Below are 27,978 nucleotides of genomic sequence, written 5' to 3'. Positions count from 1 at the left end.
AAGTCTTTTTATTGACAATATTACCTATTAAAAATCCTATTATCAAAATTTGTAATGTATAGGCTTTGCCACGGACAATAATTGATTAGTAACCTATGTATAGATTTAAGAGAAATAAGAAATGGGCAACAATTTGGTAAAAAAAATGTGGTATGTGTTGAAGTCCTGGAGTCAAATGCATAAAATTCCATAAATAACCCAAGTTTCACAAAAAATCTCAATTTTTATGCAACTCTTTGTGTTTGTAAAACCCAAAAGAACAAAACAATTACAAACAAATACTCAACTCAAAGAAGCCTAAATGTTTAAAATAGTTCTCTTTAGAGTTATTGGTTTACTATCCCTTTTCAAGTATTGTTATTTTTTTGCTTTTGTTGTTTATTTATCCTTTTAGTATATTACAAATTACAACTTTAACATATGCCTTAGTATAAAGATTTTGTTTGTTTTTATTTTTTGTCTGGTTTTTCATGTATATATTTAGTCTGATTTGGAAAAAAATTATTTGGGTGTGTGTGGTGACGGAGTGATGAATTCACTTGTCATAAATATGACCTAATTTAAAAAACTTTTATATTTTCTTTAGGTATGTTTATATGATGTTGGTGAGTATGTATGTATATGCAAAATTATTTCAAGAGAAGGAGTACGAGTAAAAGTTGAATTAAAAAAGAAGTATGTATAATTTTTCTTTAGATTGTTAGTTTTGCAGAAAATTGTGTCTTAAAAAGGGAGTTTTGTTTTGGACAGTTTCATGTGTAAAAAACAAGTCTGTTATTTTGTTTGTTAATAATAACACAGTGTTTGTTTGTTGTTGTTATTATTATACTTGTTTTGTATATTACAAAAAAATATATATGTTTGTTTGCTTGTTTTACATTTGTTGTGTTGTTTCTTTTAGCATTTCGCAAATGGGGAGGGAGTTTTTCATCATCATCATTATTTACCATAAATTGTCCTTTAGTTGTTGGCTTTTTGAATGATTTGATTTTGTTGCTATTTTTTATTTTCACGTTAACGTTCCATATCTTGTTTATCTTCATCACTATATATATTATTATGTTTTAAATTATTATCATTATGTATTTATGTTAATGTTAAATTTATTATATACTGCAATCGCGTTTCGGGTTTTTAATTTTTAGATTTTATCATTTTTGCCTTCTTTCCTAACCAATTATCTCTCTTTATGTTTAGTTTTATTCCGGTGTTGTATCTGGGAAACCACTTACTTCTGTTTGTTCTAAGACATTTGCTCCATCGGCGACATATGATATGCGTATGCGCATGCGTAATGTAGCCTGAGAAAGAAACAAATATTTATAAATATTTAATTGCAACAATTGAATAAAATTGCGATGTAGCTTACATTCGACGTACTAACAACGCGCATTTCTTGCGTTATGGCACCACCAGGTGGTAGTACTGAGCCTGAAGGCGATAGCATTTGTAGTGTAAAACTCTTAGGAACTGCCGCCTGCAAAAATGTAAGTGTATAGAAGAATTCAAATTCAAATGCCACACAATCCACTTACCTGAAATAGATATTGCTCTAATGTGGTATTAGAACTATTAGTTGTTGTCATATAGATTTGCATGGAATCGTTTGTTTTAACGGGAACTAACTGAACTAAAACGCCATTCTTATTCAAAGCTGTCAATTTCGGATCTTGAGGCTATAAAGTAAAGAAAGAAAAACACCCAACATTACTATTTTCTGTTGTAAACTAATTTTTTATATTGGCATATACTAACCACACTAACATTATTTAAAGCCGCTGTCGTAACTAAAGGATCATTTATTAGAGAATTAGCTGCGGTTATGTCCATTGAAGGCATGTTTATACTAGCGGCAGCCATAATCGATGATAAATCATTGCCATTTGTGGGTGCAGTGCTGGCAGTTGATATAATGTCTAAAAGACCACCACCGCCTCCTCCGGTTCCAACACCCATTAACACATTGTTCATGTTTGTGTTGGTGCTGTTGACAACATTGGAGGTAAGATTTGTTGTTGTTGTAGACGACTGTGTCGCAGACATATCCAAGCCAAGTAAATCAAGGAAATCTTGATTATTCGAAGTGCTTGTATTATCATTGTTAGCATTGAGCGTATTTTTCTTTTGTACAGAAAGATCTTGGCTTGTAATTGTGTTTGGTGCCGATAAGTCAGAGCCACCCAAAAGATCTAAAAGAATATTCTAATTGGGCAAGAGAACAATAGATAACAAGTAGTCATTTGTGAAAATCTTTCAAATACTCATATGTACACAATATACTTACCGTATTATCACTCATGGTATTCATATTGCTTTCGGTGCCTATTTGTTCATCACCCAAACCATTTTCTATTAAATCAGGACTATGGTCTTCATATGAACCACTGCTTTCACCATTCTGTGATGACATACGACTAACTTGCATTGCTGGCATTTTTTCCAACAAAGGCGGGCGCAAATGTTTATATGTACCGAACAGTTGTGAAAATTCCACTCCTCTTTGCTGTAAATCTACATTTAAATGGCTGCCAAATGAGGTAATTAATGCTTGAATTTCTCTGTGAAAAAGAGGAGAAAAAATTATTAAACTTTAATACGAAAATTCATATTTCCTAAAGATTATAAAGTAGGACATCATGTTAAAAATGGTCCAATTTTTTATATTGATTCAATTAATAATTGAAAATATGGCATATGTTTATAAAATTGAGCTTACTCTACACAACTCTGGAGTCGGGTGCTTAGCTTTGCTAATGACACTAAAGCATATTGCTTGCTAGTTGTTGATACTTGAGCAGACGTTAAAAATTTATGATACATAGCGATTAGTTCACTTTCAGATGGACGTTCAAATTCTGGAAAGAAAATAAAACCAGTGGTAATTCATAAAATTTTACTATGTACTTGGATCATATGGAATAACCTACCTTCATCATTGGGACCATACATAAACATGTCACCATATTCTCCAATAGCCCACACGGCCACTTGCAATAATGGCTGTTTGTCCTCACAATGATTGGATACTTGTAAGGACTCCCAAAAACGATTTGTTATATAGGTTTGCTCAACTGCTGGACTGCTAGAAACAAGTTGTATGGTGGAGGACACAACATCATCACGTACATAATTTCCGGCCTAATTTATCCAGTAAGAAAAAATACATACGTACAACTATTTTCTTATCGAGAAGTATTTCGAAAGTGCCTTCTTACCGCAATTAAAACACTCAACTGGGTATCCAAATGCCATCTTGTATTGGGTGAATACCGTTCAGCAGCTAGAATCATACCTGAACTGCACTGAGCCTTAAATTCAGGATCGGCTTTTTCCAAAAACAACAATAGTTCTTTTGTCATCGTACGGATATTTTGGGCATTTATCAAAGCAAATGACAATTCCATAGCACGTTTTCGTATCGAAACATCGGGATCTTTGAGGCACTCCAAAATAGTAGTACGGTGTCTCTGTACAGCAGAGGTGTCTGCATGCACCGTACGCAACAATGTATTCAATGCAACATAACGTATATTTTTATCTGAATTCAACAGGAAACGACCCAAAATATTTACAGCCAAAACTCGTAAGCCACCTTCAGATCTAAAATGACAAATAATTATTAAGTATTAAAAATATATATAGTCATCAATATCACACTAACCTTATATCCATTATAGACAACACCGTCTCGTACAAAATTGTATTGCCAACATTTTTACTTGTCTCAGTATTTGTGGCCACCTGCGCCAGTATATCATTCATGGCCTCCGATGCATCTGTATCATTGTGACCCAGTATACGTAACAGCCGTAAGATTTTCACTTGCAAAAATGGATCGCTGACACCGCTCACATCGTGTTCAGGTGAATAACCACCTAGTATAAGATTTTTTAAGATACGCACCAAATTCGGCACAATCTAATTGTAAAAGAAAAGAGTATGTTATTAAAAATTGTTCAGTTATGATAAAGAAATGTTTATTAAATCTATATGAAATAACAAATTGTTATTATTGATGTAACATTGCAAAATTGAGACAGTGTGAAGGTATATAGTTGAAGAATTGTGAAATTGAAGTAAGAGTATAAAGCAGAATTGTGCAGTTTAACGCTCAAGAAACAGTAAATATTAGTTTCATTTGTGATATTGCGTACTAATTAAAACAAAAAATAAACATTGTAATTCAAATTACTATTTTGGAAACATCAAAACACGCTAAATGCTCTAAACTTTAATAAAAAATAATAATTTAATTTAATTTTAAAGGAATCTATACTATTAAAAAATCAATTAACAGTCCTACTAAAGAATATAATAAGACCTTTTAATTTAGAAGTATATTCTCTGCATAAAGATTTTCTGAAAATATTCCCCAAAACAATTCATAGAAAATATTATGGATAAGAATAAGAATATTTTCTTTCAATCTCAAAGATGGGTTTATCCATGGTACAATGAAGAGAAGGTAGGTCAACTTTGAAAAAATTGCAAGTATAGAGGTCTACCTGTTTGGCTTGTAATGTCAGAATTAGTATCAAAACAATAAAAAATCAAACAACTTGTTGCATTTATTTTGAATAAATAATTGAAAACCGCGATAATTGAATGAAAGGTCAACACTTCTTTTCAAAATCATGTACTATATATCTCTAAAGGATTATTTCGCTACAAAAACTCTAGATTTTGTCGATGCATACGTTGAAATAAACATTTTGAAAACACCCGAATTTGAATGTTTTCTGAACAATTTTTTTGTTATTGAAAAGAAAACACATACATAAACAAATAAAGATGACATATTAAGCCAAGAAAATAAAAAAATTAAAATCATATGGATGATATCATTGTACCATGGGTTTATCAAACAGAAAATATTGTCGAAAACAAGTTATTCTATAGAAAAGATTGTCGAAAATATTATCGATAATAAGATTATTTGCCGAAATTATTGTCGATAACAAGATTTCCCATAGAAATAGAAAATGTATATGTGTGTTGAGATCTAGAATTCTAGTGGTAAATACTAAAAAAACAGCAACATCAGCAGAAATGGTTCGAAAAGACATGATCGAAACCCGCGTCGTCCATTCGGTAAATATTGAAAAATGAGCTGGCGGTAAAGCCATTGAAGTCCTAAAAAGTGCAAAAACTTACACCGCAACAGAAATAATATAGACTCAATAGAGCAAAAGAGTTGCTTCGCTTGGCCGAAAGTGTTGAATTGCTGAATTTGGTTTTCTCCGATAAGAAAACATTCGTTGTCCGGCAGTTTGTAAACAAACAAAATGGTCATGTTTACTTGCCAAAGAGGTCAGCTGAAAATGTGCACCTTCGGTTAGCCACCAGAACTCAAGCGCCGGCTATGGTGATGGTGTGGGCCGCCACAACAGCCGATGGTCGCTCTCCACTCGTATTAATCTGCCTTGGCATTAGAATTAATACCGAATATTATAGCAAAAATATTCTGGAGGGTGTATTAACGCCTTGGGTACGCAAACATTTTGGCCGCAGACCTTGGACATTCCAACATGACTCAGCACCATCGCACTCAGCACGAGCCACCCAAGAATGGTTACAAAATGAGGTTCCTCGCTTCATTTTCAGCGCACAATGGCCACCAAAATTTCAGGATAACAATCCGTTGAACTATTGTGTCTGGAGTATTTTGGAAAGCAAGGTTGGCACTAAAAAATACCAAAGTGTCGATCACCTCAAGCAAGCGGTTTTCTTTCATTCAATAAAATTAAAAAAATTATGGCGCTTGACTTTTTGCAGTTTTTTTATCTCATCCTGTATATATATATTTTTGTGATTAACGATGATATAATCTTTGAACGTTTGTGCACATCTAACAGTCTTAAGTTTAGATTAATTACATCTCAATAACAGTTAACAAAAAGCATTGCCAAATTCTAATTGACTACATGGAAAAAGACTGAAAATAATTCAAATAACTATAATTCAAAATTTAAATCCGAATGAAAATACAAAAATAAACCAAAAAATCATAATAACATCGTATGTTTGGTTCATACCTCTCGGTTTCCGCTATCCTGGCAAGCAAATTACAATACAAATGGTAAACGTATTTTGGTTTGTTTGATTTTGTTTGGTGGGAGCAGTTTATTTTTTGTTAAGGTTTGCAAATGGAAAAATTAAAATAAACTAGCATTAATAATAATAACAATTAGCATAATTATTTTTAACGAAAATGTAATCGAATAATAAATAACAAAACGAAAAATTAGAAAACTTAAAAGGGACAAATGCGCCAGCCAATCTTAATGGTTTTGTTGTTGGTTATGTGGTTAGTAGGTGGTATGTCGCCTGAGTTTCAACATCAGTTTAAAGTTTAGTTCGTTCACTTCACTAAACATTCAACATGCCAACACGATGCTATTGTTTTTGTTAGTGTTTTTGTTTAATAAATTAATTTATTAAAACAGTTGAGATCAATAGAATAGCAATACAGCATTACTTTTTAGAATATCTTCCAATTGCACAGAACTGCACCAGTTAGAGTAACATTTTTAGAGATTAATTGCTTGAATGCTATTTGAATTTCTCACAACTGTATATGCAGCAAGTGGGCTAGCATGTGTGCTATGCATTGGAAGTATTATAGTATTAAGGAAATGCGAGAAGAAAAATGTCACTACAACAACAATCAAGACACATTCCAATTGAATGGGAATAGTATAACTTTCTTTATTTCAATTGGAATTTATGTACACTTTATGTATAGGTATATATTAATATAGGCAAAAGTATAGGAAAACGAAGCATCGTTTCTTTTCATGATCACATTGATGATGATATACGTAGCAGTAGATTGTCTGAGCTTCAAAGCAAAGAAATCACATTGAGTGCCTGGTTACACTGGTTATGAGAGTAAACATTTTTTCGAAAATATTTATATACATACCTTCTTGAAATGCATTAATGTATCCGCACTGTTTTCACACATTTCTGTTATTAATGTAACGCCAGTTATTAGAATACCTGAAATATGAGAAAAATGCAAAATTTACTATACATGTCCTGTACAAAATACTGTCGATAACTGATTTTTTTGTCAATACCAAATTTCGATAGTAAGACTTTATATAGCATATATTTTAATAAAAAATATTAAAAATAAAATTTTCGAAATTTTCTATGAAAAATGTCTATTTTTCTATAGAAAATAACATGATTTTCTAAAAAAAATATTATCGATAACAGGATTTTCTATGGAAATACTGTCGGTGACAGGATTTTCTATGGAAAGAATTGTCGATATTAAGATTTTCTAACGAAAATATAATAAATAACGTTATTTTCTAAAGGAAATATTGTCAATAAAAGATATGTTGTCATTATTCTATAGAAAATAGTGTCAATAACAAGATTTTCTATGGAAAATATTATGGATAACAAAATTTTCTATAGAAATTTTGTTGATAACATGATTTCCTATAGAAAATATTGTCGATAACTTGATTTTCTATAGAAAATATTGTCGATAACATGATTTTCTATAGAAAATATTGTCGATTAATTGATTTTTATTGAAAATATTGTCGATAGCATGATTTTCTATAGAAAATATTGACGATAACATGATTTTCTATAGGAAATATTGACGATTACATGATTTTTATTGAAAATATTGTCGATAGCATGATTTTCTATAGAAAATATTGACGATAACACGATTTCCTATAGAAAATATTGTTGATAACATGATTGTTGATAACACGGTTTTATAGAATATATTGTCGATAAAATGATTTTTGATAACAACATTTTTATTGAAACTATTTTATAAAACTGGGTATCTTTTTATATTATCATCACCGACACTTGATTTATGTTAACAATTTTTTTTTTGAATAAAAACATGTCGCTAATTACGTTCTCAGAAATTATATCTATTGGAAACTCGCATAAAAGTTAAGTATTACTTCACATAAACCCCTTTCCATGAAACAGGTAAACATGTCATGTCAGTGCTTTGGTTTCCTTGAAAGCTTACAAAAGCTTCGTTCTTGCATGTCTCAAACTAATCCAATATTCGTGTAAACTTAATTTTAATATAATAAAGCCCTAATCGTCAAATATAAAACAATAAAATTCCTCAATATTTTAAAGGTAAAAAAGAAGAACATAACAGAAAAACAAAAACAAAAAAACTTACCATGATTTTTTTCGCTCAACAATGAGCGTGTGGCCGGTAGGAAAATTTCCATTAACTCTGGTACACGTCGAATAACACGAAAAGCACAAAGGATTGCCTTTTTACGTATATAAGTATTGGGTGATTTCATGAGACGTTCTACCTCGCTGGCTAAATCACGTGCCATTTCAGGCGAGGCTATGGCACCGAGTGTGCATAAAGCCAAACCCACAACAAATTGTGTTGAACTGTTTAAATCACTGGAGGTGGCGAAGAGAATTCACAAAAGAGAAGAGAAAAAACAACGACAAGAAAAATCAGATTGATTAAAATACAAAAGAACTTAATTAATTTTCGCCTGTTGCTGTTTTGTCTGAGGTGGTCTCAGGAGCAGGAGCAGTGGCCAAAGACTAACGCCGCACATATGATTGATTCAATGAATGTACTACTACACATGGATGCATGCAGACAGGCGGTACCAAAAAAGACGCACGCAATATCAGGTAAAAATAACTCATTCTTTTTATTGGTCATTATATCAGCGGGTAGCACAGTGGTTTAGTCATTTTTTTCAAAAACATTTTTCAATTCAATTCAATTTTCTTTATTGAGACTTCTTTTTTATCAGATATTACAATTTTATATTTAGTAACAAACAATAACATATGTTGATTTTAGTTCTGTAAACGTATTGAACTAATAAACTCTAACAGTGTTGACATCTTCAATTCGATACGAATTAATAGTTCTTATAAAATACATTTAATGTAATATAGTGACAGTATAAAAAACAATGTTTGCTCACGACATTTACGGTGTTGTACAGAGCTTGGTCTGATATTAACAATATTAAGGGAAACAACCTAACAGAAAACAGGGTAACAATGAATTTCCTGTAACAATAAAAACATGAAATTAACAATTAACAATAATCGTTTTTTTTTTTTTTATAACAATGTAAATCGAAAGTACAATTACAGTATGTACATATACAAGTATAAACAGATAATAATCTTTATAATTGAGATTACGAAATTATAGCGTTCATATAATTGTATTATAAGCGTATATACAAAAAACATTAAAAACATATAATACTGGAGACGTAAGATTTTATCCTCGATGCGAACAAGGCACAGCCTTGATATAGAATTGAGGAGGTGAGGTTAGATTGACATTATTAAGATCTTCGTGAAGTATTCCTACTGACGATAGGTATGTAGACGAAGTCCATGTGGTATTGTGGTTTGCTTCAAAGATTTCGTTCATTAATGGATTTTCGTGATGCTCCAGTCTTTCGGCGAATTTTAGGTGTTGTTGCATCGCATAGTGACAGAGAGGTTTGATGGAAGCGTTGGTGTAAATGAATTCGTTCGAGTAACGTTTCGAGAAGCATTGGAAGTTTTTGTTCAAACATTTGCGTAAGACATTTCTCTCGAATATTTCCATGTTGTTGGCCACCACAGGAGAAATGGAGAACCAAATAGGGAAAGCGTAGATGAGCAGAGGTCGTATCGCTACCTTATAAATTAGAAGTTTTGTCTGTGATGGCAGATATTTACTCTTGAGGATACCAGCATACATTCCAGCAACCTTTTTTGCTTTGGTGGTGATAAGCCGACCATGCTGATTAAATCGAAATAGGTAACTAAAGGTTACACCTAGATACTTTAATGATGTTTTGAATGGAATTTGGATACCATCAAGCGGAAGAGAGAGGTTTTTACTTTGCGGCACCACCAGTCTATGACATTTGCCACTCGCATTGCGAATGCAAATAGCTTCAGATTTTGTGGGGTTTATTTTAATGCCCCATTTTTTGTAAAAGTTGTTAATGATGTTGAGATGTGTGGCAACTGCGTTACGAGCTTCGTCTGGAAATTGGTTGTGCGAATAGATAAGACAATCATCTGCATACAGGATAGCTTGCGAGTTTAAGTGGCGGTGTGGGAAATCATAAAGATATAAATTGAATAAGAGGGGCGCTAGGACGCTCCCTTGCGGGACTCCGCTTCTTACTTCTCCAAAATCCGAAATGGCATTTTGAATTTGGACACAAAATTTGCGGTCCTGAAAGTAGTTATGTAACAACTTAATGAGGAATGGATCAACATTAAGTTCAATTAGCTTGTAAATAATACCTTTATGCCAGGTCGAATCGAAGGCTTTCTGAATGTCTAATGATACTGCGACTGTTGAATTCTGCAATCTTAGGTTGTAGACAATATCCGAGTGTAGTTTAAGAAGTGCATGTTGCGTCGAATTTCCAGGCCTGAATCCAAACTGGTAGTATGAAAGAGGATTTATAACAAATTCATTTTCGATTTTTGATTTTAACACAGCTTCAAAAAGTTTTCCGATATTAGAGAGCAGTGAAATAGGTCTGAAATCAGCCACATTTTCTGAGGAGTTCTTTTTTTTAATGGGAATTATCTTTGAAATCTTCCACGATGGGGGGAAGTGCCCATTATTAAGACAGTTGTTGAAGACAATGACTAAGAGTTTTATGGCCGACTCAGGGATCTTTTTCAGTATGTAGTTCGAGATGTTATCAATGCTGCAGGATTTCTTGTTTTTAGAAGCGGCGATTATGCTTTTAACAGACTCCGAATTTGTGAAGTGGTAAAGGTCTTCATTATCGAGGGATGTGAAATCATCATTAAAGGTATAAATTTGACGAGGAAGGTTTTCCAAACAACGACCAATCCTGGAATCTATGTTTTCCACAGGGCTATCTGGGGCTTGCTCGCTGAAAACTGATCCATAATAATTGTGAAATAGGGTACATTTATCTTCATCAATTGTAGCCGATATGTTATTATATGTAATACAGTGGCTATGTAATGATTGTCTCTTACCGATGACTCTGTTAATCTGCTTAAAAGCCGATGGACCGGGGGTAATTTGTTGCAGGAACTTCCCAAACCTTTTAGCTTGCTCCAATCTGATTAAGTCATTGATAATTATTTTTAGCAAGGAGATCTGCTTTGACAGAATATTATATTCCGGAGAAGTTCGATTGCCATTCCGATGATAAATTCTCTTTAATTGTTTCTGCCACCTATGCTTTTGGCTTAGAAATAGTTTAATGTTTTCTGGCAGAGGCCAGTTGCCATTTTTTAGTTCGATTTTGGTGGAATGTCTATCAGCCATGTTTGCTAGGGTTTGAGAAAATTTGTCCACGATATTATCAATTTCGGGGTTGCTCAGATTTCTGTTGATAGGTGGCAAAAGGTCTGATGAGGCTGCATCAAGATCTCTTTTAAAATGAGACCAATTGGTATTCTTAAACGATTGGAATGAATTAGATGGTATTACATTGAATTCAAAGTCAGCTAATCGCAATTGTAACTTTAGTGGGTAGTGATCTGAAAACGAAGCTAAAGATGAAATTTCGTAATTAGGCGGGTTAAAGGAGATAAGATGCCTGCTAATTAGGAAGTGATCAAGGTATGAGCTCCCATTTGGGAATGAGGGATTCACATCACAGATTCTGTGTACGTCACTTACGTTGTCCTGAAGCCAATTCCAAAGAGAAACTCCATTCGGGTTTTGGATACGATCTCCCCAATAAGGGTTTTTTGAGTTTAAATCACCTCCAACAATCATACCATCATAATTATTAGCAAGGTTGAAAATTTTATCAAGACCTGAAATTATGTCCAATCTGGGGAAATTTGAAGGGATGTATAAAGATCCAATCATATACCTTTTCGCAGCACCGCCATGTTTAAGAATTATTTCGAGAAAAATCGTGTGAAACCGCACATCTTCCAATGCTACTCGTTTGAAAAAAGTGTTGTCCTTAATTAAAATTGCTACACCCAGAGGACTATCGTCAGAGATTAGTTTGTATCCTTTAATGTAAATTCGCCGTTTGTTTTTCAGATGAAGCTCTTGTAGGAGGCAAACATCAATTTTATTATAAAATAACATATTTTGTAATTCAATTTGCCGCATCTTGTCTACGAGCGAGCGCACGTTAAAAGTCATAATATTAAGAGCCTTATAGACCATTTTTAACTTTGTTTAAAATACGAAGAAACTCAGCCTTAGCTTCACTTTTTGGCATATGTCGGTATTCGTTCAAGAATCTCTCGATTTCTTGTTCTAAGGTCAGAACTTCGGGCTCCATAAAATATTTTGACAATTTTAAAAACTCGTCAATCAATGCATTTGATTGGGAAGTTGGTGGTGAAGAAAAACAACCGGAAAAGGACTTACCAGGAACAATCATTGCAGAAATCGACTTCTTAACTTGCTGGGCCGCTACCTCTCTCTGCTCTCTGGATTTTCTCAATAGATTTCTTCTATTTTCCATATATTTTTTATATGAGGAACAACCCCTCCAGCTGGCAGGATGACCGGCTTCACCGCAGTTTGAACACACAGGGACATTGGATTCGGCTTCTTTTAATGAGCAAGCACCTGGCTCATGACTGTCGCTGCACTTAACGCATTTAAACGGGTAATTACAATTTTTGGCAATGTGCCCCCAGTGTTGGCAGCGCCTGCACTGAATGACCTTTTCCTTGTTTTTGGGAACTTCCCAATAGACGGTTTGATGTAAAATTCTATTGATGTGAACAATATCGTTTTTGGTTTTGCTTGGGTGTAGCGTAACTAAAAAAAGCCCGGTGTCATAGTTGTTTTGTTTTGAGTGTTTTGTCACCAACTTCGAGACATGGGCTACAATGCCCGGCGCCTCAGAATCCAAAATGTCCTTAACCTCAATAACGGAGGAACCACAATGCAAACCACGCAGCACCAAGGAAATTTGTTTTAGTTCAGTAGGGGTAAAAGAGTATGATTTTACTTTATTTTCTCTAAGAATCGCCATCATTTCGCTATGCAGCGAAGCGTCGTTAAAGTACAGTTTACTTTTATGTTTGTTCACATTTTTTATTATGAAAGAGCCGGCTGGCACTCTCTCTTCCAGTTGCTTTGCCAACAAGTTTATATCTTGATCATAAATGAAGATGGGTGGACAAAACTTATTTTTTGGTTCCACGTTGTTGGGACTTTTCTTGGCGGGCCGTTCCTTACGGCTGTTGGCAGCTGGCTTACTTTCACTCAAATTGTTAGAATTACCTTGGCTAGATGTATCGACAAATTTAATTTTACTCAAAATTGAGAAGCGGTTTTGGTTGCTAACGTCATAGGAAGTCACATCAACCTCCTCGTCATCAAAAGCACGCCGTTTCCTTGAGTTGCAAGCGCCTAACAGGGCGTTGTCACTAATGATTGTTTCTTTCATCCTGGATTCCTGAAAATTACTTACAGCCATAAAAAAATGGCGTAAAAATTACCAGGAGGCACCACCGGTGAAAATTTCTTTTCAATTAAATTGAAAACTTTAATAAAATAAAACTTTGAAGCGGGACACGTGTATTCTTGTTCGTTGCCAATTCTAACGTTTCAAAAACATTTTTCTTTTTCAGTTGAGATTATATTGTTTACAAATATAATCATCAATCATTAAAATCCGTTATAGATAGAATGCCTTCTATAAAAAAAAGACTTTTTTGAGGGCTATGTATTGAAGTTCTTCATAGTCTTACTCAAAGCCTTATTTTGATGAAATACATTTTTTGGACCTTTGTAGACAGAAGGACCGTTTCAAATTTTCTGTAGATAAAATACGATTTTGAGGTGTTGAGTATCTAAGATTTTTTTGAGATTCTACAAAAATATAACATCTTTATGGAGTTCTTTTAGTTTCATCTACCAAAGCCGGCCTTGAGATCAGAATTCATAGATACAACACCCTTTCAAAATCTTATTTTGATTAAATACCTTTTTGGGACCTTTGAATGGCCATTTTGATTTTTTTTGTAGATAAAATGCGATTATGAGGCTTATGTATATGGAAGATTTTTTAGTTGATCTACAAATAGAGCTCACACTCCAACCTCAACTCCGTCTACAAATGCTCGGTAACGAAGTCATGGAGAAACTATCTTTTTGTAGCAATATATGTAAATAGTTGGCAAATATGTAGGTAGTCAATAAAACAAGAAATGTTAAGTTATTATGTATGTGAATACTTCTTTAGATACAGGAGTGAGTTTTTCTCTAAATGAGTAGCTTATTTTTGAGGTTGTCCTTAATTGAATGCAATTTGAGGATTTCATATAAACCGATTTGTTCAGATTATCTAAAAATAATAGCCCTATTTGAGAAATATGTACTTCGAATGTCCTTTTTTTAATTCTTCCAGCTTACTGAGGTCTTCTGTAAGCAGAATAATCTTTAAGGTATTCAATAGTATGGTGTGGCATTTTATAGAAAAATTGTACGCCTTCCATATGTGCAGCAATATTATTTGATCAATAACCCACTGTACCTATAGCGCAGCGTATATGACCACTTACTTTTGAAAACAACAAATGTGGAACACTCAACTTACTTTTTCAAACAATTTGTTATGAGCAAATGAACATCCTGACGTTCGTCCAACAATAACATCGCACCCAAATAACCAATACGTTTATCGGTAAATCTTGAGCTGGCTGTAAGTTTCAAACATTCCAATTGGCCAAAATGCGCTGGATAGCCCAACATGTGTATGTACAGTAATTTTGCAATATTGCGACATCTAAAAATAGAAATCCAACAAACAATTAAATATGTGAACTCAACAACAAATGAAACATAATGACAACATATGAAAATATCAAAGAGGAGGGAGGGGAAAGGACGTAGCATTAATTATTAAATTAAGACCATTTGGACGAGAGGCAAACAACTAACCTCCATACTGGATCCTCTTCACGGAAAGTGGTGCGTATGTAGGCACATTCTTTATTAACAACAGCACGTTCCTCTGCAGCTGTGCGAGCAGCACGTATCTGTCTTATGAGATCTCTTAAACGTGTAGGTGTCGGCATCCTCACTGAAAAAAAGAAAAATGAGAAAAAAATTATAATTTTCAGAAAAAATGGCATAAAGACGTTATTAATGAAAGAGGAAAACGGAAAAAGACGGCAAAGTAGTGCAGCAACAACTACAACTAAACCACCTCAACAAATACACTCTTCCATAACAATTTATGCAAATTGGGTTTTTTTGCCGTTGTGTCAGTCTGCCGGTTGTCTTGCTTAGGCGGTTACTTAGTCTGGTAATTTGTAGGGATTTCAGCATTAATGGTTATGATAATCACAAATATAAGAAAAGATTTTGAGAGTGATGTGCTTAAATCATATTGAATTTTAACCGCAGTACATAAATTAAATAGTATGACTTTATCGCAGCGAAGAAGGCTACCTAAAGCTGTGTCTGACGAAGTGTAGGAGACAAATCTCTATGTTGTTATTTGGATGAAGAGTCCCCAAATTTCCTAGCAAAGGAGTGATCAAGATTCATGTCCCCACCTTATCCCTATCGAATTTTGATAGCTTTGTTTAAATCATATTGAATTTTATCCGCACTACGTACATGGAGAAGGGAATAGGGAAATATTTTTCCTTCGGTCAATACTATATATCGGCAGATAAGCAACCCTCAAAACTTTTAAGTTATTGACTATTAAATCTAAAGCGATCGAGAGTTTCAGAAACGCCTGGTGAAATATACGCAATTTCGCTATAATAAATAAATAAATTGTTTCACTACCCATTACAATATTTAATGCCTAAAAATACTTGAATCAATGCAACCAATCCAATCAAATACTAAACCTTTTTAGTCATTACATAAAGTTTGACACAAGATTAGTACTATTTAGCTGACCGCACTCAGGGCAATGGAGTTTATCCTTTGTTCGTTCTAGCCTATATCTAGACCATCCTCAACCCTGTAAGGATTTTTTTAGAAAATATTTGAAATACCCACCTGCACTTATCTAATCTGCAAGACCTAATCCAGTCAATATTAAGTGCAAGCGGCAAAAATAACAGCACCAGGCAATTGTCGGCTTTAATAACAGTTGAAAAAACGCTCAGCGTCAAATGTCTTTGAATGTGGGTGGATGTGTTTTCTGTCTCTTAAGATTTATGTATGTGCCATTTTTTGTCGCTGTCTGTCTGTGTCGTGTATTCTTCGTTCGTTCGTCGTTGCTCAACGTTTGGACTGCATCTGTCCCAAACCTTGTCGCTTTGTACATCAAGAGAATAATAAAACTAAATGTGGTTGTCTATCTGAGGTAATTAATGTATGCATGTCTGTGCAGTACAAAACGTAAAGTATATTTAAAATCCACAATTTAAGTGTTAATTAATGCCTACATTGCTCAATTAGCTGGTGTGGAAGATGAAAAACACACGGGTAAAAGATATGCTGAGGAGGTAAAATGAAAACATATATTGACGAACCCCCATCCAAAATAAAGGCAATATTGACACAATGATTTAAGCCAGACTGTCGGAATTAAAGTAAATGAAAGATGGATGATTTTGTTTAACTGTTGACTTACCGCGTTCCACAGCCTCTGAGAAAGCTTGTCGTATTGTAGCCATATTAAAGGCCGGATTGAATCTGTAAATAATAAGGAAGCGGGAATCAAAATGGGGATATAGGGATGGGTGGTGGATAAAGGATATCACGTGGTTCAATCAAACATGTTGCAAAGACACGTGATAACATAAAAAATACAAAAAAAAAACACAAGAAGTAAATAGACGATTAATATAATTCAAAATAAGTCATACATGCGAATATAATATACATATTTTTATTAGTAACACAATATTAGTAATACAAATTGAGATAATAAACTTAAAACAGATGGAGTCAGAGAGGATATCTCGTTGAAGGGGAATAGTTAAATATTAATAATTTCGCTATATACATATGTAAATGACCAAAGAAATATTTTAGCCAAATATTTGATATCAGAAAAAAACTTTTTTATTTTTTCACAATGACATCATTTTTTTTAGGTGGAAGGGAACTTTATGGTTTGAGAAAAGTAAGTAATAAATCACGAATTCTTCCCAGCCAGCCTTCGTGACACTTAAATCTTTCTAAGTTTAATCGATAGGGTCGAAATCGATGAAAATTAATAAAAAAATTACAATAATTCAGTAATGTACAAATATATTTTTCAAACACATATCTTAATTTTTGTGAGTTATAATTAAGTAAATTTAAAATAACTTGTTTTGAAAGTTTTTCAAAAAAAAAGTAATAATAATCTTTATTTGAATTGATAGTGCGTTTCAAGTCCATCCGCGTCAAAAAGTCCATCCGTTTATTTCAAATTTAGCATATTCTCTCCAACATTTCTAATAAATGCCTCAATGTTGTCTTCCAATATGTCAATTGAAGTGGGCTCATCTGTACAGACAGAAGCTTTAACAAAACTCCACAAAAAATAGTCTAAAGGTTTTAAATCTCACGATCTAGGTGGTCAATTGACCAGTCCCTAACGTAAATTAAAATGCTAACCGAAGTCGCCTTTTAATAAATCCATTGTTACGCATGCTGTGCGGCATGCGCCTGATCTTCAATCCAAAAAAAAAAAAATTTTGTAATTACATGCAAATTGGCCAGCCGATAATTTAAGACAGTAGAAAAACTTGTACTATAGCAACGTTTAAGATATTCGGTGATTTGATTTGCCTTATGCTAACTCAGATACTAAGTTAGTGGATTAAGTATTCTCGTTACTTAGCCACTTCTAGCGGGAACAATCTATTTATACAATGCAACTCGATGTGTTGAGTGTTTAATTATAAGTTTGATTAGGCCAAAAAATTTGTAACATTTCGGAAAATTGATTATAGACTCAACAAGTAGTATATCGATCTTTCTACCTCGTTGAGTTAAGTCGGTCTAGCCATGTGTGTCCGTCCGTCTACACATGTTTATTTGTTAGAATGATCGCAGTTGTGACCCGATTCTCAAAAAATTTTGTAGGAAGTTTGGGTTAGGGTCGGAATGGAACTGGAGATGTCCGTAAAATATTTAGGAGATGAAATGGACGAAAATAAAAACGCACCTCATTGTGCAGTCGCTCTATGGGTCACAACGTGGGTAGTAATTGGATAATATTTACAGGGCGAAATGAACCATGACATTTGTGTGAGAACTGCCAAGATTTCAATTCAAACGCTGCAAGTCTATACTCGTCAAATCACAAACAATCGAAGAGGACACTTCTTATTTATAAATTAATGCCGATTTCATTGACGTATATAGTCAGATATCGGAGGTATAGCAAAATATATACATGAAGCTAAATTTCCAACGTTGTTTTGAATACCCTCTGGGCAGGATGGAGAGCGTAAATAAAGGCCTAATGTCACGAAATTTTTATTAGGTCTCGTGACTCCGAAAAAAAAACAAGATAAACATTTTGTATGAATATATGATTCTATTTCAAGAATGAAATGCACTATATACAAAGAGTATATAAAATCTTCATTTTGTTTGGAAAAAGACTTTACTGTCTGTGACTATCTGTGTTTTTTTTTCATTGGTGACGTGGCTTTCCTATTTCGACATAAGCCGATCCTTTACTTTTGTATTTTATACAAATCGTAAGTTTGTTGAAAAGAATTGGTTCCAGATCGATGAGATTTATTCAAAAGGTCAGAATATCTGTTTTCAAATTGAAAAAGAAAAGAAAATGTCCTGTGCGTCTTGCTCACTAGTATCTCATAAAGGGTAGATGTTTTGCACTTCTTCGTCAATATTTGACTAAAAGGTTTTGCTGCGGCTGCACCATTCAGAATATTGCTACTCAAAACAACCCTGGCTCGTAAAATGTGCTCCCAGTACGGCATCACGCGATTTGTATTAATGGCATCTGGAACTTCATCTGAGTGAACGCTATTCAATATAGCTTGAGGACTTGCAACTTTGTATGTGATATAATTGATTACTCAAGTTCTTATACATATGTTCAAATTGAAGGTGGGTTTTTAGTTCAACATCGGAGATGGTTAAATTTTCTAACACTTTGCTCTCTCATCTACATAAAATGGATATATACACATTATGTTCTCGTTAGTTAAAGTGTCCTTCTTCGTCCACACAAGAACCGAAGTAATCAATGTTACGATGTAATGGTGATCAGCAATATTTTCAAGTCGATTTTCCTAATTATTTTACTGCAGAAGTTGACTTCAAATATTTTCGATATTTATTTCCAACAACAATTAAGCCTTTGGAGGATTTCTATATTCAAAAATCGCCATGGGTTTGATGTTTACAAATTCTCCCAGTTTACAAAAAGCCGATTGATGTACTTAAATATAACTAAAATATAATAATTCGAAATAACATATGTTATCGCCTATCGAAACTTTAAAAAATAAAATATTCTAATCTGATTATCGAAATTACGTTGGTAGTTCCAATGTTATTAAAATATCAAGGCGATCTATATTTAACAGTTCACTGTTTATAAAATAATTGATCTGATTTTAATCGGCCATTAACAAGACTATCAATCATTGATAAGAATATTTTTTGTCGAGATTTATTAAGGGCAATTCTATAGTTGTAAATATTAGATATGCGTGCAAATTATGACATGTTTTGTGATTGGAGGGCAAAGAAAAACTAAAGCTTCATTGGATCCTATAAAGATGTTCTTCACACAAATAACATAGAATTATGTTTTATTTCGACACTTTTTTTGGTCAATAAAAAGCTTCCTGTAGTGGGATTTTCTAACTCATTTCATGAGTTACCGACAAAAATCGGTAACTTTCAAATGCAAAATTTTTATATAAAAAAGAAATAATAGTTGACAACATTGGTATCTATCAGTAGACCTTAGCGAAAACAGTAGTTTCGTTGCTAACTTACCGACAAATGTCGTTAATTACCAAAATATAAGCATTTGAAGTTTATTGATTTTTCCGGTAATTCAGAAATGGAGTTAAAGAATTCCACTACTGAAGAGGGAATATAATTATTTCATTTCATAAGAAGTTATCATTCTTTGCTTCAACGCCCGTTCAGTACTTTTTTACGCCAAATACATATTAACAGCTCACAGTAACTCGATAAAGAAATGCACCGGCCCAAGTCACAACACAATTAATCGGAAAAAGCCTAAAACAAAAAAGAGCTGTATATTTTACAGGAAGGTTTTCGGATATAGAGAAAGAACGCGGTTGAACACTAGAAGTCCTGTGTCACAATGTCACGGATGAGCCCGCTTGAATTGACGCATTAAAATCAACAACAGTAAAGCATTAATCCTTGAATTCAGGCCAAACTGTTGGAAAGAGCCATTGAAATGAAATAGGACTATTTACGAGCTATATAAAGATATAAATCTTGTTATGAACTTTAGATAAATAACAAAAATTGTATTTTTAAATAATACTTATATTGAAGAGGTTGTTTAAAAAATTAAAATTTTAGTAAAAAAACATTACATTTCTAAATATTACATGAAGAGGTATTAAAGAAATATATATATAGAAATATTACCCATGCTCTGTATTCATATTGGACTGCTGATATTACTTGCTGCGGTATTTTTACTTGCAATCCAATGTGGCTGACGATTTTTTGGCGATAATGAAGACGAAGGCTGTAACAAAAACTATGTTCAGAAACAGCCAATGTCAATATTGTGGTGACTGGTGCTGCTTCCACTATTTCTGCTATTGCCGATGATAATGACAATTGTGTTTTTTTTTTAATTTTTAATAATGACGATGAAAGTGTCGATCGAATACGACGACGGCTATAACAATACGTTGCGGTGCCTAAGCTTATGTATGAATCACTTTAAACGGGATGCTTTAAGTATTGGTTGGTAGTTTTGTTGTTGCCACTTTTTTCAAGTGGCTTGTAGGTATATTGTTTGTTTTAAATGGTGTATTATTCCGTGTGTTGTTGTTGTTGTTTTTTGTATTCTATTTCAATGTGCAAAAAATATACAAAAACAATTTATATATAGGTACATATATATTAAAGGTATTGCACAAAACCTCTCATGGCTTTCAATAAACGTCGGAATGTGGTGATGACGATGCCTACCAATAGCTTTGGAGAAACATGGTTATTTTTAGACTTGCCTTTGAAGCTTAGTCAATGAACTGAATGATCTTAATTAACTCACACACTGCAATACGTTTTACTTTTGTTCCGATTTTTTTTCTTTTTAGCGGTCGATTTGTTTTAATATTTTCGAATGTAATTCTCACTCTCATTTTATCAATTGGTAACAACGCAAAACAGAAACAAATGTACTAGCAAAAGTCAGTTAGATTTTAGCATACGATAATTTCTCCAAACTAATAATACGCATAAACAATATTTTAAAAATATCAGACCTTTAAGATTCTACACTATATACGTAAATATTTTAAAGAACAAAATTATGTCTAGAATATTTTGGAAACTGTATGGTTATTTTCTCTGAATAAGGTCAGTATTTAATACAATTTGCAACTAACGATGTTGCGTTTAAGATGACTTGACTGTATACACAACGACCCAATCATTATTGTTAATCGTGAAAAGCATTTTACAACTGAGACAGACATTCTGATACTGATACAATTTTGAATTGAGATTTTCAATTTACATATTACATTCGAATATGGGCACGACTGTTTCGCTCCAGAGCAAGTGAAAAGAAATAAACAATGAATTGAGATATTCGATATTGGAGTGTAAAGTAAATATTAGAAAAATGGTTTTGTTGCCTCAATTTAAGCTAGATGCATAACCACCGTATTTACATTGGTCATTATAAAACCGTAAGTCGTTTGGGTACTTTAAAAGGTTTTGTAACTGAAATAATAATTACGACAAATGTTGAGTGATTAAAATGCACATAAAAATGCCAGAGAAATCTTTAGATCATATTTTTTAAGAGTTACAAAAATGCGGCTTATTTCTATAACTTGAATTAATCTAAAAATTTATATTGCCAGTTTTTGTGAAAATTGAACCCTAAAGGGAATGGACTAACAATGTTTTTTATTTCTGCAAGAAGCCATAGGTCAGAGACTCGCCTCTTGTACAAAAGAATTAACTTTTACCGTTTAAAAAACATTTAAACACATACACATCCAAGTGAGACCAAATCCGTTTGGATTCAAACTTCGACTCAATTGGAATATGACATATGGTTACTCACGTTAACCATGCACACATAAAATCTACATTATACCAGCATCTAAGAGAAGTCTAAAGAAAATCAATAATGGACCAAAATAATTTCATCTTTATAATATCAGAGTTTTGTTATCCGGTCTCTTGCAAATATATCACACAATTTTGTTTGTTCGTTTATGTGTGTGTGACCCATTGTTATGATTCTTTTGCAGAACAAACATGAGGGGGAGGTCGGTCAGTATTTACTGGAAATATAAAAGCCATTTGTTAAAAACCCCCCGTCATCATCGTATTCTGCACTCGAAACCAATTTTCGTCTTAACTCGTTAATACTGTGTTAACAACTACCACATATATTTATTCACAACTACCTATCTACCTACATCGTGGTAGCAACGGACGTGGTAGCACCGACGTACATACCATACGGAAGACAGACAAATTGACTTGTATTTTGTACTAGAGGTCATAGACTATATTTTAGATTTACATGGATATTCCCTTGGTATTCTACACATTACGACTGAAACGTTGGCAGCGGCGGGTAGGTTTGTTGCATGCAGCGGCAGAGACACAATAATGTTTTACGACGATAATACATCAAATGAAAAAATCACTTTGTGTTTAATTATTCTATACGTGCCACACATTTTTATAGTATTCATTTTCCTCGTCTTCTTTCTTTTGTATCGTTTTCTATCCAGCCAGCTGTAGCTATCTTTTTTATTGTCGTCGTTGTTGTTATTTTATTCCCGTTTAACTCTTCTTCCGCCGCGTAGCGTTGTGACAATCGCTAACTACTGCTGCTACCGTATCAAAAAAGTTTGCTCTCTCTCATACTATTCCTGCCTTCCTTCAATTATGGCCAAAACGATGAGACAACAAAAACAATGAATTTGACAGATACTTTTGGAGAATTTTCTTATGCAAAGTTTTCTTAAAAGGGTTGCCATATGTCACGGAACCAGATTCAAACATTGAAAAGTGACATCGCTGAAACAGTAGTTAAGTGGATATTCAAACGACTTCATGACCAATTTATTCTATAAATCAAATCGAAAATTTAGCTGAAACTTATACCAATCTAACTCTTCAAGGACAAATATCGTCAACAAAACACAATCTTCCGCATGGCTTGAGGAATTTAAAATTACAGACTTTGTTTGGGATTTATACAATGTTCGGCTATATTTTGAGACATTCTTTTTGTAACTCGATAATATATTTTTCAAACAAGAACATAATCAATTTTTAACCATATTAATATATGATTGAAAACTATAACTGTTTGGATAGACTTAAAATATATACATAGTTCAGTTTAACCCATGGTTCAATAAGAAAGGTTGTTCAACTTCAAAGCAAATAGAAAAATGCAACTCTGTACTGGAGTCTTATTGTGTCAAATAGACATGCAACAATTGGTTTTGTTCATTATACATTTTTCATAAAATTTGTATTGGGGAAACCCCACAAAACATGAATGGAATGTTTGTGTTATTTCAGAACTCTAAAATAGGGGGACAATATTGTTTTATGGTTGTATAGATTGAAAATATGCATTTGTGTTGCAGCTTAATTTGTAATAATTTCAAGTTTTTTCTTTATTATTTAAAACAATACACATATATATATATATATAAACTGTGTATATATTTTGACAGAAAAACCCGTACTGGTTGGAAGTTTGGAGGTGATATTTCACCGTCAGATGGAACGGGAAATCTAAGATCTTTATAATATGTAAAGACAAGATTCATAATTAAAACGTTTGTATACGGATATATTCATATTAAGCACATTAAAAAAAAAACTAAAAACACCCCAGTTCACATGTAATTTCTAACATCTGGCATCACTTTCTCTTTTTATCAAAACAGGGCAACAAGAGAATTGTTGAAAAATCTCTACACACGGTTTACTCATGTAAAAAATGGTTTGTCAAACACAGATATAACCACATTAGTAATATTAAGTGTAATTCGATACACACTCACAATTAATCCAATTCAAATATCAGTCTTATACCTACTTAAATCCAAATAGTAGCCTATAGAACAGAACAAAACAAAACAAAGTTACGTACAAAACCAATGTAGATTACCGCCTCCAATATGCATTTGTAGACTTGTGGGTATTTACAATTGAAATGACATTGGATAGAAAAACGAGAACAACATAAAGCCAAGCAAAAACAATTTAATTTTTTTGGAAAGGTGGTAACAGCTTTGAAGGGAGAACAGATAAACCAACACACAAATACACCAAAAATGGTCAAGTATGAAATAGTAGCACTCAAAAGCAGCGTTCCTCTGCGCAAGTAAAAGGAGGGCAGGATATGTTATGAATAATTTAAGCTTCTTAGGCAGGGAATATTAAACAAATGGCGCGCGGTACATTCATGGAAAACTTTGGGGCAGCACACATTCGAAACAACCTAAGAAACCCATATTGTTTTTGACCAAATTTGTTACGATGTTTATGACAGGTGTTTCAGTAATAAGGTGGTGTGGAGGTAGTCATCATGTTATGGAATGTCTTTCTATAAAGAGAACACGAGAACTTAATTGAGCATAGTAGTTAGTTTTGTTTTATCTGTGAAATGTCAATTTTATATTTTTTTACTGTCGGCAGTGTTTTTTTGTTTACACATTTTCGCAATTTTTCTACTCTGTTTTCGTTTTGTTTATTGATAATTAACGCACAAACAATTCGTTTTTATTGCACTTCGATCATTTAAATTATTTCATCATCATCACACTCAAACTTCCTTTCAGACACAAAAAAATCATCGTTTTGTTAACCGTCTTCTTCGTCGTTTTAGCCAACCTTTTTTTAACAACACGACAAATTTTTTGTTGCTCTCCCTCTTTTCTTCGCTTCTTTTTTCCTTGACTTATTTTTTCACTTGATTTTTTTCTGCAACATTTGGGTTATTTATTGCAAAACTTTATATTTTTTCGGTTCGCACACACACTGACGGATATTTTTACATATGTTTTTGAACAAAACAAACGTAAATTAATGGAATAATTTAAACTTTGCTTAACATTAAAAAGATTTCCGAAAATTTTCAGTGCAGTAAAAAGAACCACTATGTTGTGTCAAACGGCGAGAGTGGCCAGATTGCATGTATGACAGTATAAAGTTACTTTATATTAATAAGTGGTGTCAAGTAACCAATAACCGAAATTTCGCCAATTTGAAAAAATGTAGTTAGTGGGTTAATGTAACGTAGATGTCCAGACATGGCAACTATTTGTAGTTAAGCAATGTCTACATTAATAATAATAGGTGTGTCTGGTTACCCTAAAGTTTGTAACAATTGTTACAAATTGTTACTGGAAGTCGTCTGTCAACCCAAAAGTTCTGCAAAAGAGAGCGGTTGGAGAGAGAAATTTTGACAGTTCTTTCAGTGAGAGTTTGCAAATTCTTGCTGGACAAATTTCTTCTTGCAATCTCTTGCAACTCTTCTTCTTCTCATCCATCGACATTCAATCAGATGTTTTCTATTGTTTATTTATTTCTTTTTGTGATTTTAATTTGAAAATATTGTTTTGGAATTAGCAAGACTAATTGTTTTTGAAGAACAACTTTACAAAATGTGAAAAAAGTAAATATTAATATGTAATAAGAAAATTAAAGACTATTTCCAACATTTTTATTTAAAAAACTTGTAAAATTAGTATTGGTTCCTTTGTTTTAATTCTCCTTATGGGGGACAAATTGGTTTGTTTTGACAAATCAGCTGATTAGTTGCAAGCTTCTGCAGGAATAGCGTCTGTTTACTTTTTGCATTTTCCTTGCAAAAGAGAATAAAACTACCCTACTCTCTCAGAAAGAAGTTGCTGGACAATTCCTGCTGGAAAAGTAACCAGACACACCTCATACTTTTTATACATTTAATATCAAAAATATACATTTTACAAAATACATTGTACAAAAGACAGAACGTCATATCGAATTTGACACTAGTTCCCATAGAATTAAATCAGCTGGGGTTTACTGCTACCTGTAATAATTATGCCATGATTATTATTCTAGGCTGTACCATGGTAGAAGAATGCATCAACGCTTGGGAACAATGATATATTAAAAATTAAAAAAAAATGATCTGTCAAACCAATTTTGGAATTGACCATTTTGATCAAAACAAGCCCCGATTTGTGTCGTATAAGAAATCATATAAATATATATATATATTTTTCAAAACATTTTTAAATTGTTGACATATCAATGTTCCCAAGCGTTGATGCACCTACCTTTATTCTTCTACCATGCCTTTACCGTAATAATTGCTAATTTTAAGAAATGTTAAAGGCTGCTTTACTGCTGTACATAATTTACGCGTTTACGCAGCTGTACATAAAAAAGCTTTACCCAACTTAAAGAACTATCAAAATGTATCTTTTTGCCATAGCACTATGACGAATTTAAAATCATGAAAGAAATACTTTGTTTTTCAAAAATTTTTTAGTTGAATCTACCTAAATCTAAAGACCTACATAAGGTCGGCAAAGAAGACTACTGTTGACTCTCTTTGAATTTCAAATCACAATTTGCTTTTTGACAGCAAACTTAGTTGTCAAATGGGCTTACTGGGCAACCTTATATAGCTCATGTAAATACTATACCATTGCAGAAGAATACAGGTAGATGCATCAGCATTAGTAAACATTGGTATGTCAAAAATAATAAAAAGTTTCTGCAAAAATATATTGATTTCAAAAATATACAAGTTATTCAGAGGTGTATATATGTGTTTATCAATAACTTTAGCTAATCTAAATTATTTTTCATTTAAAATTTGGGTTTAAATTCATTCAACCAAATTGACTATGAATTGATCTATTTTAAACTGCTTCAAAATTGAAGCAATCTAGGCAAATGTTTGGCTACACAAAATAACTCACCTTCGATTGTTATCGGGCGGCAATACACTCCATTCTTGTTCGTAATATGGATACATTTTGAATAGTGAATTATCACAATATTTATATATTTATTGCCAACTTTTAGAGACTTTGTTAAACAAAATTGTAGAAAGTATAAAATTTCTAAATCAATGACACGTTTTTTTCTGTTGTATCTAATAAATATTTATTAAATTTATTTACACAATATCAGATTGAAGTGACACAACTTTCTTTACTTCGTTTATTTTGGCCCATATACGTAAAAATTCTTCTGATAACACCTGCTGTTTTTTGTTATCTTCTTTGGGGCGTTTAATTTCTGGTACAATCACACAAAAACATCTTCCAAATCATAGTTTTACGAATTTTATTTGGAACTTTTCGTCTTTAAATTATGGTATTTCAACACGCTGTTGAATGAAGTTTTTAAATCCGTTAAACCCAAATTTAAAACAATTTTTTTAATTCACCGACTATTTCACACCTTAACAAAGCACGAATGTGAAACTCTCAGACATTTTTTTGAAGAATAGAAATATACAACATACGCACGGAACTTCTTATCTATCTGGAGTAAAACAAAAACAACCATTTATGGGAGAGGATAAGAGAGTAGATATTTCAACACAGTCAATTAAATGCAAATACAGGTGAGCACAGTACAATCAGTAGCATGTCTTTTAATGACAGTACATTACAGAGGATCAACAAAGCCCATGGTCAAATAATTTCCAAAGAATGGAATAGCGATCTGAATACTTTTTTCCGTTGATTGCCTTGAAGTGTCAAAACATACTTTTACAAAATAATTTCGAAAATGAACATGATACAATAAGTATAACAGCTTCCAAATTGTGGAAATATTTAAATTCC

General features: G+C 32.9%; 2 protein-coding genes across 10 annotated transcripts; both read right to left on the bottom strand.

Annotated features, from left to right (window-relative positions):
- Nucleotides 1-39: 39 nt before the first annotated feature.
- Nucleotides 40-27,597, bottom strand: LOC101901253 (AP-1 complex subunit gamma-1). 4 transcript variants are annotated; one of them, XM_011294072.3, is made up of 17 exons: nt 25,019-25,309; nt 20,549-20,979; nt 16,572-16,633; nt 14,912-15,053; nt 14,568-14,756; nt 8,180-8,418; nt 6,926-7,002; nt 6,036-6,053; nt 3,662-3,918; nt 3,216-3,600; nt 2,928-3,138; nt 2,717-2,855; nt 2,285-2,558; nt 1,756-2,202; nt 1,536-1,676; nt 1,370-1,477; nt 40-1,301 (listed from the first exon to the last, which is right to left on the bottom strand). In XM_011294072.3, exons 2-17 carry the CDS (start codon nt 20,563-20,565, stop codon nt 1,200-1,202), a joined length of 2,808 nt encoding a protein of 935 aa, XP_011292374.2. In that variant the 5' UTR covers nt 20,566-20,979; nt 25,019-25,309; the 3' UTR covers nt 40-1,199. The 4 variants fall into 4 exon arrangements, with proteins under 4 accessions (XP_011292374.2, XP_011292373.2, XP_019892162.2 ...); XM_011294071.3 differs by lacking the exons at nt 20,549-20,979; nt 25,019-25,309 and adding an exon at nt 27,103-27,597; XM_020036603.2 differs by lacking the exon at nt 6,036-6,053.
- On the bottom strand, nt 8,754-13,567 carry LOC101889084 (probable RNA-directed DNA polymerase from transposon BS). 6 transcript variants are annotated; one of them, XM_059127371.1, is made up of 3 exons: nt 12,383-13,567; nt 11,017-11,538; nt 8,754-10,914 (listed from the first exon to the last, which is right to left on the bottom strand). In XM_059127371.1, exons 1-3 carry the CDS (start codon nt 13,443-13,445, stop codon nt 9,272-9,274), a joined length of 3,228 nt encoding a protein of 1,075 aa, XP_058983354.1. In that variant the 5' UTR covers nt 13,446-13,567; the 3' UTR covers nt 8,754-9,271. The 6 variants fall into 6 exon arrangements, with proteins under 6 accessions (XP_058983354.1, XP_058983353.1, XP_058983358.1 ...); XM_059127374.1 differs by having other exon boundaries at nt 8,757-10,249; nt 10,300-11,538; XM_059127373.1 differs by having other exon boundaries at nt 8,759-10,228; nt 10,300-11,538.
- Nucleotides 27,598-27,978: the final 381 nt, after the last annotated feature.

The sequence above is a fragment of the Musca domestica genome, unplaced genomic scaffold, assembly GCF_030504385.1.
Source record: "Musca domestica strain aabys unplaced genomic scaffold, Musca_domestica.polishedcontigs.V.1.1 44, whole genome shotgun sequence".
NCBI lineage: Eukaryota > Metazoa > Arthropoda > Insecta > Diptera > Muscidae > Musca > Musca domestica.
This window is presented reverse-complemented; position numbering and strand designations above follow the sequence as displayed.

What these genes read in the sequence shown, in the direction of transcription:
- LOC101889084 (XM_059127370.1), bottom strand. Translation starts at nt 13,445, where the DNA reads ATGGCTGTAAGTAATTTTCAGGAATCCAGGATGAAAGAAACAATCATT. An exon ending in TTCTGCAATGATTGTTCCTG is followed by an intron (nt 11,539 to 12,382) that starts GTAAGTCCTTTT and finishes TTTCATCTTTAG; the next exon opens with CTTCGTTTTCAGATCACTAC.
- LOC101901253 (XM_011294071.3), bottom strand. Translation starts at nt 27,158, where the DNA reads ATGTATCCATATTACGAACAAGAATGGAGTGTATTGCCGCCCGATAAC. An exon ending in TTGTCTATAATGGATATAAG is followed by an intron (nt 3,601 to 3,661) that starts GTTAGTGTGATA and finishes TTGTCATTTTAG; the next exon opens with ATCTGAAGGTGGCTTACGAG. An exon ending in AGTTGAGTGTTTTAATTGCG is followed by an intron (nt 3,139 to 3,215) that starts GTAAGAAGGCAC and finishes TGGATAAATTAG; the next exon opens with GCCGGAAATTATGTACGTGA.